This window comes from Zeus faber (genome assembly GCF_960531495.2).
Source record: "Zeus faber genome assembly, chromosome: 3".
NCBI classification, from domain to species: Eukaryota; Metazoa; Chordata; class Actinopteri; order Zeiformes; family Zeidae; genus Zeus; species Zeus faber.
Genome location: NC_137190.1, coordinates 6,884,031 through 6,900,427, shown reverse-complemented (window position 1 = coordinate 6,900,427; position 16,397 = coordinate 6,884,031). Strand labels below are relative to the sequence as shown.

The following is a 16,397-nucleotide window of genomic DNA, read 5'->3' as shown; positions in this document are numbered from 1 at the left end:
ATGACTGCCAGCAAGCGCATCGAGGCAGCAGCTGTTTACAATGTTAGTGCTTGCTTTGTCCTCCAGGTCAGCACAGGCCAGATGGGCTGCTGGAGCCCAACATGAGCGACTCCTCGGAACTGAGCTGTGGGAAGAGTCTCCACACGTTGGAGCTGGAGATCCAGGAAGCTTTCCTGCGCTTCATGGCGGCCATTTTGAAGGGATACCGCTCGTACTTGAGGCCCATCACCCAGGCACCTTCTGAGAAGGCCACGGATGCTAGCTCCCTGTTTGACTTGCAAGGTAAATGGGACAGCTTGCGGTGAGCCGCTCACAGTCACAGCACTGGGATCGGCTGCAGGTTTCTAGCCCACTAGTCCACTGTCCTCGCTACTTCCTCTCTTTTAAGTGACGCTTCATCTCAGTCAATGATTTGGAGCATCTATCTGTGAGGCGTGGTTTTTGCTTGTATGTTATACAGTATACAGCATGCCCCACGTACCAGTCCCTATTTCAGTTCCACAGACGTTTTGAGCCGCAGTCATCGGGTCACATTACATGATTAGCAAAGATTACTCTACGTCTTGAGAAATTAACACTAGGCTGTAGCACCATGCCTCCTTGCAGCTGGTCTACCTCGAAGCCAGATGGCGTTGTTTAATACATGAGACTCCATAAGTTACCCGCACCACCGCACACACACAAACACACTACTCTCCCCTGAGTAAATAAGCACACATAGACGCACACAAACTCTTAAGGGAAGAAACCTGGGGAATTGAGAGGATGGAGGGGGTTGGTAGTTCAAGGGTGTTTTAAAGATAGACTGGGAAGTTTGTTTGTAGGGTCTGCAGCTGCCCCCCAGACATGGATACTGGCTCACATCACATCTGAAACGGGTTGAGTTCATGTATTACCCTGCTCAAGGTTGTGTCTAGTGGGACTTATAGTGAGTTCCCTGCAGTGCTCTCAGTTACATAATGACCAGATGGATGTATGTACATAAAGGTCTGAATGCTCTACATTCATTCTCATAAATCTGAAACTTGTAATAATATTTACATACTTTACTCAAACTAGGTTTACAGTTTTCTTTTGCACCTATAGACTTTGTTTTGTGAAGCATATTATTCCCCCAAGCTGTGGTAAAAGTCTAATTTACTTTCATTCATTTCTAAATCTGTTCACATTGTAACTGAAGCTTAACAAATGTATATTATTGGCTCTGATCCACTGCTAATATTGTGAGTACTACAATTGTACATGTGAATGTAGTTTTTAATGCCCTTGTGTTGGTGGCTTTTACGCATGTTCATTTGAGGGAGGATGTGGGATTAGGAAACAGTCCCAGGCAGGTGGGACCATTGTGTTTTTAGTGGAGTACCATGGGACTTTATCGCGCAGCTGTAAGGAATCCACACTGCACACACAGTTTATGAGTGTGAGAAAACGGGGAAAAGGGGCCGTTAATTTTATTATCAACAGAGCGTGTTCTATCAGCCTGTTAGAAGTGTTGCTCCGCAGGGACTCTATCTTGGAGCTTGGCCTCCGCCACCGCCCTGTGAGCCAACGACCATTCATCCTACTCTGCGTCCGACAGCACCCAGCGCTGGTAACTCGCTGCAGCTGCCTTCAGCAGCAATTAGGAAACCATTCACCATGTTGACTGCATCCCAAAGTGGCCATTATGTTAATGACATTGTGTCAGCTTCCACAGTCCAGACTAAGATGAATGTGGGATAATAATGTCATGTGTTGCGATATTTACTCTGTTTTAGTTGTAGAGATAAGGTGAAATCAGGAATACAAAAAAAAGTTTGTTGCCTAAACTTCGAAGCTGAGTTACATGAAGTTCTGTCTAGACTAGGGGTGTCACGATTCCGACTTAAAATCAAAAATCAGTCGAAATGAGCATTCGATTTAGAACTTCAAAAGCACAAGCAGGTTCGTGATTCTTCCCGTATTTTTGTGGGTCCGACATGGTCGCCATATTTAGGCGGTCAACATCCACCTGTAAACAGATGCAGTGTGCGCTTGGGGGGTGTCAACTGCGCTCGCCCTGCTGCCGGAGTCGGGTGAGCTGCGGTCGCTGCGCCACATCCCTCAACGTACGCTGCACCCTGCACTTTTTTTTAATTTTCAATAAGCTTAGAAGGAAGGGAGTGTCAACCACCTGTCTGGCTACAGGCTGCTGACAATTGTCGGGAAGATTGTATCTCTTGTTTGTTTTCTACGGAAAGCAGACGACAGATTATAGATCAGAAATGCTTTGTTTCGTCCTAAATCCCCTACTACATAATGTGCGCTATTGTACAGCTTGCTTTAGTATGTGAGTAAATAGAACGATGGTTCTTGGACATGCTACATCTTCATATAGTCGCTCCACTTCCTTTCAGCACGTTGAGGGGTAGGGATGCCACTGAAAGGAATTTTTCCCACGGTTAATCAACTCATGCCAACACTGGTGTTACCGGTAACACCGGGGATTTTACAAAGGAGCGGGCGGGACGCGCGGAGTGTCCCCGTTATGCACAGCCACGAATTACAGATGGAGAGAGACAGGTCCCGATCTATACCTGATCTAAGGTCTCCTCGAGCCTCCTCTCCTCTCCTCTGTGATAAGCAGACTGTGCTGCGACTCTGCTGTGCTCAAGCAGACACTTTCGCTTTTGTAGCGTTCTAACTAAATATTTATAACACGCTTAGTATTTTACAAATTAGAATTATTTATACCCGAAAATTAACTAAATGGGTTTTATTTATATTAAAAAAATAGCAAAGCGACGGTGGAGGGTGGTGGGCAAGTAATGTAATCGGTGTACACCCGAACACCATGTAACATCAGTAACACCGAAAAGAAAACCGCGGCAACCCTCTTGAGGGGTGATGATGACACTGCAGAGAAATCTTTACGGGCGTCTTGCCCTCACAATGCATTGTGGGATACGCTTGCCAGCATAGTGTACAGTGTTTGCATTCTACGATATTTGGTGATATGTAGTATGTCATCTTGTTTTTTTTTTGCAAATATTTGTGTGGCGAGCCATGGTTTTGCACATATACTAACTTGGCGTAATAAATGCTGTGCAAGTATTTTCTTCAGAGTCAAAAACTCGGACTTCCCCTGCCCTCACTGGAAGACACCTTCAGATCACACTGCCTCGGCAGAGCTAGAGGCCTTCTGAAGGATGCCACTCAACCCTATCATCGTCTCCTCTCTCTGCTGCCATCTGGAAGGCGCTACAGGCTCTTAAAGACTTGCACTTCCAGGCTCAAAAACAGCTTTTACCCAAGAGCCATCATTGAACTCCATAAAACACTGTCCCCCTACCACCAACCCCTAACATCATCACAACACTCCACACCACAGGGCTAACAGCTGGAATAGTATTTCCCAACAAGAGCAAATGTGCAATAACATCTGTAAATATCTGTATTTAACGTGGAATAATATTTTTACAAGGTGCAATAGCATTTGGTACAATGTACAATATTAGCTTCTGGTGTGCCACTTATTTTTATTACTTTGTTTTATCTTTTATTATTATTTACTGCAAACTTATTTATTGCAATGCATGGAATGTTAAATGAACCGCCATTCTATTCTATGCGATTATGGAAGTCACCCAACTGCCCTGTAAGTACTTCGACCAGAAAGAGCAGATTATCATACTGTTTTTAAACTTGCATCTTCTTCACCTCTTGTGGGAATCTCTGCCCGCGGGTAGGGTTTTAGGGAGGGAGACTGAGTCTTTCTTGCCGTGGTGCGCCAACATGGTGCACCACGGCTGATTCGAGGCAGCTTGGCGGCCGTCTGTAGCCAGGGCTTGACCACACACCCTTGGTCCTCCACACCTGTCAATTTAACCTCTCGGACCCATTTCACCGGCCACCATCCGAAGCATGTGCATGTGTGTGTGTTTATGCATGTGTTGTAGTGGCGTGTTGTGTGACAATTAAAGATTCTTCTTCTTCTTCCTCAGGATTCCTGAAGAGCCGTGACCGCTCACACCAGAAGTTCTACTCGCTGATGACCAAGACCCAGATGTTCATCCGCTTCATCGAGGAGTGCTCCTTCGTTAGCGACAAGGACGCCAGCCTGGCGTTCTTCGATGACTGCGTGGACAAAGTGAGTCCGGTTCTTTATCTGTTTTTTTCCTGCTTCTTCTTGTACATTCATTGGGGATGTAGTTCAGTCAGACCTCGTCCTCCACCACTTCCACAACTGGGCAACTTTCTGATTTTGTTCATCACCTCCATTTTATACTGCGTCACTCTCACTGTCATCATCCTCTCCGCTCAAAACCAAAGCTGCAGTTTTTTTCACACCATCGTCTCTGCAGTCCACTGGTCCACAACCAGGAACAATCCCCCATCTACCATGTGCTTTAAAGGACCCTACCAGTATCAAATTCAGTTTTAGCCCCAATACTAGTCAGCACACACATTTTACATTACCCCTGACCATTTTCGGATTTTGTATTTGTTGATTCCATTTCTAAAGGTGGAAGCACCATTGCTTTAACGTAAAATTAACATTTACATTCAAATTTTCCAAAATGCTGGAATCAAGACGATATTAAAAATCTAAAAATGTGAGCTATCATCAGGAAAAGGGGTAATGGGTGTGAATAAATAATTGGTTAAATGGGTGTGCTGACGACTCAATTTGACACCGGTATGTTCTTAACCTGCCTTGAATCAAACATGCACCTCTTCCTGTCCTTTCCCAACGGCTTCTTCCTCTGCTTCTCTTCCCGCTCTGCCTGCGTATGCGAGCAGCTCTACAGCTCCGAGCGCAGCGCAGACAAAGGAGGCAAGGTAAGTGCCCTATTTTATTCTTGATTGGGTTCACCGTCCTTGGTTGTTGTTGATCAGGGTGATGTTTTCTTTGTTTAGCGTGCTCTCCCAGCAAATGACTCAACTGCTTCCGGGCAAACAGCCCAGAAAGTACATAAATATTCTTTGACAAAGCCTTCAGAGAGTCTTTTAGATAATGTCCGCATCACATTTTTCCCTACAGCAGCAATTTCACCAGATGTGGAGGCTGGTGCAGTTTTATCATAGATTTTTTTTTTTTTTTAAGAAAAAACACAGACAGACTCAAGATTTCTCTCCTCAATTTTTCATGGCACCAGCTAGCGAGGGCTTTTTTCCGCCTCGGCGATTCCTGAATTGCTGATGAAGTTTGAGCTCGCTGGTAAGGTCTTCCAACACCTCTTCGCTCGCAGACTCCCTCGGCGCAGTAATGTGCTAGTTTCCTCAAGGCTGTCACTGAATTCTGCCAGCCACTAGCAGGGAGGGTTTGGCAATGAGGTTTAATACTCTCACAGGTCGCAGTTGCCCTGTCACAATGAGTTTGTGCAATCAACATTAACTCTTGCCATTCTTGAACTTCATAAAGTCACACACTTTTTTTTTTATTCCTCCATGTGACTTGGCTGACCTTGATGTGTATTTGTGTGTGTGTTGGAAAAGGGTTTAATTGCGACGTAGTGGAAGTAAATAAAGAGGCTCCCTCCCTGCTGGGAGAGTGCAGGGTGCAGACTAGGTATCGTCGTCCTTTCTGTGTGTCGGCAAGGCAGCGCCATTTATCCTCTGACAGGCTCTTTGGTACGGCAGAACAATTTCTGAAAATAATATCGTTGAGATTTTTTTTTTGACCAATATTGGGTTTTGCGATTTAGAATGCAACTTTTTTGATGTTACTTGTCTTCTGTATTATTCACTAAACACAAGCAATACATCATTCTATAGTTTGACCTACACAATGTTGGATACAGTCAACATATAAACTGCTCTTTCCTGTGACCAGGCCTATGTGTTATGATGAAATAACAGAACATATTTAACTACTGAATTGTAAAGAAAGGGGGTAAGAGAGTCACGGAGAAAGCGTCCCCATTACACACGGTTTTGTTCCATACGCACTTGTTTCATTTCATTAGGAGAAGTAAGATATTAAAAAAAAACACACTGTTCTGGCGTGCCGATCGCAGGCACCACATCGCTGCCGCGCACATCGCTGTCGGAGGGGGAGACAGGTGCGGAAATTACACCCTCATAAGTCCCTCCCCGTGCCCCCCCGACACAGTCCTACTGGTTAGATTGTGTACCATTTAAGAAAAATAAAAATACATTTACTCGCAGGCTTTGCAATTTTAAAAGTGCGTTCCTTTACATTGCGATGTCAGCTGAATTTGATGAATCATTCAGCCCTACTCTTTGACCACTCTCTATGTTCCTAGAAGACATGGCACTCATAGCGGGGCAAGGGACCCCTTGCTGTGTTATTTTACAGAACACATTCAAATCCATCACTTAGACCCGTGCATCCCAACCTGGGGTGCCAGACCCTCAGAGTGTTCGCCAGAGATCGAAAGAGGGGTCATGAGGCCTTGGACAATTTGAGACATACTCTGTTTCCTAATAGCCAAACAGAAGTTCCCATTTTCACATGAGTGACATACACCACATTAGTGTCTAGGGCTGTGATGATAACCGTATTACTGCGGTTTCAGAAAAAAATTCAGACCGTCCCAGCCCATGAAAATAGAACCAATTCAGACAAACTAATGCTGTCCACTAGTAAATACATGGATATTTTCTATTTCAAATAGGGGGGTTTTAATTTAGGGGTCTCTTGGAAAAAGATTGGTAATGCCTGATTAAAACTACAGCCATTCAACTAACCCTCTCTCTTATCCTTTCTTTCTTTCTTTCTTTCTTTTTCTCTCTCTCTCTCTGTCTCTCTCGTGATGTGACTGCAGACTCCAGTGTACCTCTCCATAATTAATTTTGCGCCTCACTCTTGTGCTGAACTCCTTTGTTGTGCATCCACATTAAGGATTCTGTGCATGTGTGTGTGAATGCCGTGTGTGGCCAAATCAACCATTAAAAAGCAAACCTCAAAAAAAGTACAGATATAATAATGACAGCCTTTGCAATCCTTAATTAAGCACAAAAGACATGATAATTTTACCTTAAACAACGAATCGGCATCGACCGCCAACAGCCATTAAGGTCTCACAGTGGGTTTCACAGCGGTATTTGATGGAAGTTTGGTTCATTCAAACAGCTCTTAATAACAGCAACATTCTCAAAGGGCTTTACAGGCCCCACACCAGCAGAGGAAATTAAGATGTTCCTTAACTAGACTCTGAGTGAAATCCTTATCATCAAAAGAGGGGCTCCACAAGCTGCTTTCCCACCAAGGTACAGGAACTTACTACGAGCAACCATTTAGCTCTGGAACCTTCTGCAGCTGATGCAAAACCCCACCCTACTACCACATGCAATCAAACGCTTAAAGTAATACCCACCCGAGTAAGTATTATTTCATATTGGTTTCCCAGAGCGTTTCAATCTGCCGTTTGACATCATGAATCCTCACCTCGCTGCAAAGTCTCTATTGGACAAACATTATCTCTATTATCACACGGACACACGCACACTTAACTACGATTTGCTATTTCTATTGTACTGTAAAATTGGGGAAAGTGCCGCATGTTTACCTCGATCCTACGTTAATAGACTGGAGCAGAGCGTCAGCTTATCTTATTTTTGTTTTGTGTCAAGTTTCTTTTAACTATGGACCAAAGAGGCACAAGGAGCAAGAGATAAGCATTCACAGCTCCCCATTTAAAGGTGACATTATAATTTTTTTTTTGTTTCGCCTAAATGTTTGTTTATTGCTAAGAAGCAGCGTGTAGATAAGCTTAAAACAGCATAAGAGGGCAATCCATTTGGCCGTCAACAGGACCAGCGAGTCGCTCTCATTTTGGTGCATGACATACACTGCCTGACGGTGCCGCACAAGAGTAATGGGGAGAAAGAAGGAGAAATAGAATGCACGGCAAAATGTGACCTTGAGGAGATTCGGACTAAAATTGAGCGGGACGGACGCAGCGTGACGGTAGGGAAAGAAGGGAAGGAGGCGGGTAGCGGAGAGACAGATGAAGATGTAGAATTGGGGCAAGGAGTGGACTCAGCGGGGAGAATCTTGGTCAGCTACTGTCGCCCTCCCACACACCCCGTGATCAACTGCCACATAAATTCCAGTCTCCAGCGCACTCGGGCCGCATCCGTATCAATATCTCGACACGGCTGTCACCCAGTGACATAACGGTTATGGGGTAGGTCTGTCAGGTCCATTCTGAACACGTTTTATATCCCTATCCGGCATACAAATCCCTTCAAACTCTTTAATATTGGTGCTGTCAGTCACAAGGTGAAACTGATGTGGATAGTTCTTAAATAATGGATGAATAATGCTCTTGTCTGGTGACCTTCACATTATATAGTCCCGGTTTAGCACTGTTAATAATGTTGCCATGTCAAAATCAACATAATGTGTTGTTTTGGAGCTGACCTAAAAGGAAAACTCCAGTATCTTTTTTTTTTTTTTTTTTTTTTAACCCAAATCTTATGTAGGTTAAAAAGTGTTTAGTGCCGACTGACGTGCACGAGGGCACTGGCGGTTATGAAGAACGTGGCGGTGGTTGAACCCATGCCAATTTCATGGGTTGACCCCTAATGATGGAAAATCAAGGTTTAGGTTAGAAAATACCTGAATTTTCATTCACTGCTGTTGTGACATCAGTGTCTTTAACTGAGCTGTCTGAATGCACAGCGGCATTGAAAGGGCTTTCATGTAGGCCGGTGCCTTGTCCTGTACCCTCTCATTGCAAACATTGCAACACCGACGTGCACCTTTGAAACGGTAAAGTGTCATGGTTTATCTGCAGTCGCACTGACGCTCCCGCCCGCTTCCAGGTTGACAGCGACAGGCCAGAGGAGACCAGGTTGATAGAGACTGACGAGTCACAGCGTAGTGAGCATACTGTGTTCATCACGCCCCCTGAGCTGCTGCCTCTGCCGGAGGGGGAGGAGCATCCACTCTGCTACAGGTACAAGAGTATAGTATACAGAAATTAATATTATCTGCACTATATTATCAATTAGATGTAGTAGATTATTATTCATGTGTATATTCATTGCACATTTCACCCTTTGCCCAAGGCGTTGCACACTGTACATTATTATTCATCCTTGTTAAAACAATTAACACACTCTATTTCACACATACATACCTATGCGTACATTTGTGTTTGATTATGGATTTTTGCTAATAACTTTTGCCTAGGTATTTATTAACTTGTTTACTTGTTTCTTTATTAACTTTGCTTCTTGTATCTTCATTTATCTTCTTATCCTGATTTAGAGCCCTATTATGTTCTTTTTCAACAAGTTAATATATGTCCCCAAAACATGTTTTTGAAGTTTTTTGCCGAAAATACCACTCAGATTATGCATTCAGGCCATTGTAACATATCTCTATAACATAGTGTTCCAGTAGTTGTTGTTTTTTCTGTGTATGTGGCTTTAATTGTTAATGAGCAGCCAGGCCTCTTGTTCTGAGCTGATGGGGTTTGAGCACAACTTCCAGGGTTCAAGTTCAAGTTCAAGAGATTATTTGTCACATACATATACATACGGTCATACATATATGCAGTGAAATGTCAGCCAATGAGGTTCGAACTTTACTCTGGGCTCCGTTTCATTTACTGGGTAAGCTTTCACTGTTTTCACCTTATCAGTACACTAAAATCTGTTTCTGAAAAAATATGAGGTGAGAAATAAGAAGTTGCGGAATCTTCACTCATATTAGATCTACAAGGCCCCATTTAAAAGCGCACAGCGGATTGTGCGCAACAGGCTACAGCTTGGAGCACCGCGGGATATGGCGGGGCTTGGGCCTTGGGATTGGGGCTTTTTTTGTTTCATTCAATTACTGAAGAGTCGGAAAATAAAATATATGAAATAAATACATCTGCGGTTTTGTTTGGTGAAACCCGGAGCAGATCACGTTCAGCAGACTACAGTACAGTCAACCTACCGTGGGCACACACACATATACAGAAAGAAACACACAGCAAATACAGACGTTTCCATCGTCTGCAGTTTTGTGACGGACAGTTGGTATTAATTCCTCTTTCTTTAAAAGATTTGTGCTGGTCTCTGCATCTGCCAACAAAACAGTTCTCATACTGAGCTTATAGCTTCGATGCAAGCGGGTCCGGTCACGCTCAGGCCATTGGGGGCAGTTACTCAGATGAAGGGCAGTTCTAGTTAGAATAAAGCCCTTGGTGACGTGTGTTAGGGCAGCAAAGCTGAACGGCTCGGACATGTTTTCTGACATAGACAGCTCACTCAAAACCAGCTGAGTTGTTTTAGTTCACAGTCGTCTTATTATTATTTTTTTTTGTCGTGTTAGTAGTTCCATCAGACCAAAGTGTTTGTGCACAAGCACTGCAACAGTGTCGCTTTAAATGATTTTAACGATTGATTATTTTCCTTCCTACTTTGTGGGGATGGCATGGTGAGGATTTTTTCCCACCGGTTAATAAACTCATCACAACACCGTGTTACCGGTAACACATTTTACAACGGGGGAGGGAGCGTGCATGCGGTGGTCCCCGTTATGCACGAGGGCTAATTACACATGTAGGGAGACAGGTCCTGATCTAGACCTGGTCTAAGATCTTCTACAGCCTTCTCTTTCTCCTCTTCTCCTGTGATAAGTGAAATGTGACTCTGCTGTGCGCACACAAAGCCACTTTCACTTTTGTAGCGTCTGACTGGTAACACGCTTATCTTATTTTACAAATAAGTGGTTTTTTTTAAATTTGATTAACATCGGTGCTGATACGTGAAAATTAATTAAATGGGTTTTATTTCTATGAAAAAAAAAAAAAAGAAAACCGACGGTGGGGGCGGTGGGCAAGTAATCTAATCAGTGAACGCCCAAACATCGGTAACACTGATAACCCCGGCAAGCCTACTACTGTGTTTTGCACAGTCTTCAGAGTTTGCCCTTATCATTCCATGGCATCATACTTATGACTGCATGTGACAAATAAAAATCTTGAATATTCAAAACTCCCATAGCTCTTTTCCTCTTTAAAAGTTGTGCAGAAAAGCAATTCCAAAACACATTTAATGTCATGATTACCACAAGGTAGTGATGAATCACTCATTCTGCAGTATATACAGTGGGTGGTTGGGTGGGAGAAACGGAGTGGGGGGGTGGGGGGGGGGGGGTACTGCCAATATGGCTTGGGTGAATAAAACAGGGCAACACATTTTTCAAGCCCGTACAGATCCAAAAACAAATTACACAGGGTTAATGCCTTTTGTAAAAGGTCAAATTGCGTGCCTTTGCGAGGCTAATGCGTTCTCCGAGTGGCCATCTTACATAAAACTAACAAGGCACACGGGTGACATTCCTAACAGCAGAAAAAGAACCCACTAATCATTTGAGCTGAGCGTCCCCTCATTAGAAGGACTGGGGCACAGCAGGAGTGCTGCTTCGCACGCTGGGTCTGACGACTCTTCACTCCGGGAGAGAGAGATGCAGATTTTTTTCCTCGAGCGTCATGGCATATTTTCCTTCCTTCCTGCAATTTATGAAATACCAAGCCAAGTCCTTAATGACTATTATGCTCAGTTAACTCAGTTCTCTTTCCCAGACTTAAATGAACAAATATTTACAGGCAGAGACAAAATAATTCTGATCTCTAATACAGAAGTTATATTTTTATACACACTGCAGATCCCCGATATTTTCAGTTTTGTTTTTTTGCACACACACCTTAAGGAGCAAAGTATTGATTTGAGGATTAAAGTCCTCTCACTAACTGTGTGTGTCATTACATAATTACAGAATTGGTTCATGGGAAGCTCCTCCGCTTCTGAATGCAGACTCCACGTGTGTGTGTGTGTGTGTGTGTGTGTTCATTCTGTCAGGTACGACGGTTTCCCAGTGTTAAGTATGGACCTCTTTGACCCCGTCGAGGGCCTGCGCTCTCTGTCATCTCGTCTTGCTGCCAGGCAGAGCTGCCCCACCAGCCCAGCGCCTATGTTTAGACGCACCAAGCAGGTCGGTTGTAAAAAGATAAATAAAAATGTTATATTTTTATTGTTATATATCAGCCGAAAGAAGAAGATATTATATATTTGCTCTTTAACATTTTCATATATTATATATATTTGTGTGTGTGTATATATATATATTTACATAGATAGATAGATAGATAGATAACAATCAACTTAATAGCGTACTAACAATAATAATTTAAAAAGAACAAAAACATCCCATAGTCTATCGCATACACGCACTTGAGCACACACTGACAGGCTCACTGTTTTCATTATCCAGAAAACAGAGTCCTCTCTCTAATTTTCTCCAATTGCTTGACATTTTACAATTTTAGGTTTTTAAATGATTGAATTAGAACAAAGAAAATCAAGGGCAAGTACGGCTGTGCTCACAGTAAGCGCTTCTCTCGGTCGAGCAGGCTCCGCCCCCAGTTCTAAAAGGATCTGTCCCCAGCGTTTTTCTTGCGGCGATGGGATAGAAAAAACCCGGCTGACCAGGCCTGCGCATAGTATCCATCATAGTATCTGTAAACTTTTATTGTTGCTCTCCATCTTTGTTCTGGTTGTGGCAAACCGTATTCCCTCCGTTGTGATTGGTCGGCTGATAAAATAGCAGTTGAATTCTTCAGTTGTTTTCTGCTTTTGAAAATCCTTCGCTCTGGCCTCTGCCAAGAAATCCACCCCAGGCGCTTTTAAAAGTGCTTCCCCTTCCCACAGGATTCTATGTAAAAAGATGGCAGTTGGGAGGAGAAAACGGAGCGGGACACTGTGCGAGAAGACTTGAAAAAAAGATAACTGTACAGAATTGCTTTTTGTGAGCTTAAGTCGATTTGTAAGTTTACCAGGACAGGGCTTTGAAAAATGGGAGGAATGGCTCTGCCCATATGACACACGTCCCCTTTTTTTACCCCTCTCACCGCCGCCCTCCACCGCAGGAGATCAAGTCGGCCCAGAAGATCGCCAAGAAGTACTCGTCCATCCCTCAGATGTGGTCCAAGTGCCTCCTCCGCCACTGCTACGGCCTGTGGTTCATCTGCCTGCCGGCCTACGTCAAGGTCTGCCACTCCAAGGTGCGGGCCCTGCGCACGGCCTACGACGTGCTCAGGAAGATGCAGACCAAGAAGCTGCAGCCCCCTGATGAGGTGCGACCAGCCATTTGTCCGTTCGCCCATACCACGTCGTACATACCTGGTTGGGCAGTCCCCAGGGCGACCAGACAGTGGATATGACCTGATTCCTAGTTTCACCCTGAGGCTTATGTCTGGCTTCAAGTCTCATGCACTCAAACTGTGCATGAGATAGATTTTCCTGCTGCAATCCTCCAGTTATAATGGAATCGACACAGAGCAAAAGCACTTGATTAATATTGTCTAATATCTATGTAAATTGGAAATATTGCCCCAGCAGTGTACACTTAATATTTTGAACTGCTTTTTCATTATTTAGTTCTTGCTGCGAGTGTATTCTGAGAGAGTGACTCTACAACAGTACAGTCCAGTTTTGTTTTTGATGTCCTTTTTAATTCATGAAGTAAACTGCCTGGCTATGAGTGTCCCTATCAGAGCACTTTTGCTTGAGATGGAGCTTCTAAAATTGACTGAACTCAAGGTTGCCTGGAGAATAATGTCCCGCGGACTACAAATCACCCTAACTGTGTCCCAGACCTCGCCGTGTAATGGCTGCCAATAAATCGCGGCTCGTTGCGGCTCCCACCTCTGCCCCGCCCCTCCAGGTCTGCTACCGTGTGCTGATGCAGCTGTGTGGACAGTACGGCCAGCCCGTCCTCGCGGTCAGGGTCCTGTTTGAAATGAAGAAAGCCGGAGTCCATCCCAACGCCATCACATACGGCTACTACAACAAGGTAGTAGCCCCCCCCCCCCGTTTCTGATTGATGTGTGACTAAATGCTTATCTTACCCAAATACATCCAGTTGATTAGAAACGGACACACAAAGGACAAAAAGATTAAGTTAATGCTCGTATTGGGAAATTTGGTACAATAGAAAATTAATTAAGTCTTACTCAACAGATAAAGCAGTCCAAGGGGGCATGGTAAAAAAAAAAAAGTTGAATGAATGAGTCTTAGTGTATTTTTGAACATGATTTGAATAATAGTAATACCACATTTTATTTAAAACTACACACTGGCTAAATAAATTATGAAAATGTAAATCCGGAGCTTAAGGTTGGTTACACTTTGGTTGGCCACGCAGGTTGCCAGTAGGCACAACTTCTCATTTCTAGTCCCTTACAGTTGCGTAAGAGACTAGAAACGTAACAAAAGAGTCAATAAAACCCTCAAAAAACGTAAGCGGTTTGCAACCATTTATTTCTGTTATGACTGATAAGTGTCTTTAAAGGAGATTTAAGGCTTAAAATTTGCCCTGTTGGACTGCATTCAGGCGGAGTGAGAGGGTGCTTGGAGCGGCAACTTTCTTAATAGTAAAACATTTGTGCTATGAGCAGTTATAAAGCATTTTCGTAAAGCCTGCGTTGAAAAATAGCGAACCTATCCCTTGAGCTCAGTTCCCACTGCTGAGGTGTTCTATTAGTCCATGTGGTTCCAGTGGAGCTGTTCCTAGTCCAGCAGAAAGATGTGCTTGTCTGCTTACCTCACTCGTGTGTGAAAAGTGTCCACCGTAGATACGAGCGAGGTGCTGCCGTGGAAATCCACGCTCACCAAATCCATTCCTGGGATGGAATATACAATAGAAAAATGAATCAGAGGCGATACATTCGATTGATTATAATGTTGAAGCTGTTATCGTGCATGCCGCATTTTATAAATCAGATTTTAGGATTCCAATGGCGTTGTTGTGCCGCTTTCTGCTCTGTGAGCACCCTGGCCCGCACTCAGTCACCACATCCAGTTAAAATGCCTTCCTCAGTGGACGGCAGTCACAGTGTAGGGATCACACCTCATCACCGTAACGCTGGCACTGCAGTGCATTTGGCTTTCAGAGACGGAAATGAACAGTTCCAGTTCTCTAACCGCGCCCCCCACCCCAGGTTGTGCCCAAGGGCTCAGGACAATATAAAATATTACAATATAAATATTAGTTATTGAAAATAAAATGCTGTGAATTATACACATATAACACACATATCATAAGTTTAAAAAATCATTTTTAACAAAACAAAATTACTAAACACATTTACCGTACCTTTATAAACATTTTCTACTTGATTTAATCACATTTGTTATTGAATGCTGCAGAATTTTTAGTACTATCGATTGTATTTGTAGATTTCACGTCATATCAAATTTTGATACCTGGGATGGATATGCTTATATGTGGAATTCAGTGATTGAGAATTTCAAGCTGCTTGGCCATATCGGTACCTTTATGAAAAATACAAAGCACTGGCTAAAAGAGAAGCAACCCTGCAATCCTGAATAACACTGTGAATGTATCTGTACTGGGACATGCATCCTTTTGTCAGTGTATTTTCTTTTGTATTTTAATTTTTTCTCTTTATTCATTACTTTTTCTCCTTTTTCTTTGAATTGTATGATTGGAAAAAACATGGCAACCTGTCCCTGGTCTGGAAACCCAGGGAGCATACCAATGAAACAAAACCCATATGGTGATGGCCTTTCAAAAGAGTCAGTGGGAAAGCTTACACTCGTCTTTCTTTGAAGATGCAGAAAGGGTAATTTTATGTTTGTAATCAATGGCTTTGAGGCACAAGCCGGCTGGCTCCCTCCACAGACGCAGATGGAGTACATGGAGCTATCGAACCGCCCTTTTCTTCCTTACACAACATTTTAAAAGGCTTGTGGAGTCCAAGAATAGGATGGAGGTAAAAGAGAGAAAGAGTTTTTGAGTGTGTGTTTATCTGTCTGTAATACACATTACGGTGTTTTATTTCTGATCATATTGTTGGGGAAAGTCACTACCTCACCATCCCAACATAATCATTTTCATTTCCACAGGTAACCTTGGTTTTAATAACTAGCGATAATAATTCTGTGGGCCTCTTATCTCTTCAAGACAAATCCCTGAAATAACGCAGAGAGGGGATTCACAATGACACACGCTTTGTCACCTCCCGTCCTCGCCCCACGGGACACGCTCATCAGGGTTCGAGACCCCTGGCTCATCGCTGGCGCTTGTGTTGTCATAACAACGGTGTTGGTGGCTGTGTCATGGTCCCCTCCCCGGCAGTCCTCGTTTTGCCTGGTCAAATCCTCAGAGCCACCACGGCAGAGCAGCCGAATGAACCCCTCGCCTCGCCGTGCAGCCACCGGCATGGACAACATACCAATCATGGGCCGCGTCTCCCTCAGGGAGCAGTTTATCTGCCAGTGTGAGGAAATCCAACACGAAAAGCATTGTTTTCTTTTCTGATTAGTAGTGGCTTCGTGGGTTTATCCATTTTACCAAGGATTTATAAAGGACTGAGTGAAAAACCGGATACATGGGTCAACTCCTTCAGTTCAAGGTGCCGCGCTGAAAATACGGTGCATATGCCGCA

The 16,397-nt window shown here is 43.7% G+C and overlaps 1 protein-coding gene across 1 annotated transcript in view; it reads left to right on the top strand.

Moving 5' to 3' along the window:
* Window positions 1-16,397, top strand: part of LOC307228481 (C-myc promoter-binding protein-like) — a 73,919-nt gene that overhangs the window by 36,082 nt on the left and 21,440 nt on the right. The window contains exons 12-18 of the mRNA XM_079998145.1: window positions 67-282; window positions 3,963-4,108; window positions 4,762-4,800; window positions 8,755-8,888; window positions 11,788-11,920; window positions 12,855-13,061; window positions 13,652-13,780. Coding sequence (XP_079854271.1) covers window positions 67-282; window positions 3,963-4,108; window positions 4,762-4,800; window positions 8,755-8,888; window positions 11,788-11,920; window positions 12,855-13,061; window positions 13,652-13,780 — 1,004 coding nt within the window. The remainder of the gene's footprint in view (window positions 1-66; window positions 283-3,962; window positions 4,109-4,761; window positions 4,801-8,754; window positions 8,889-11,787; window positions 11,921-12,854; window positions 13,062-13,651; window positions 13,781-16,397) is intronic.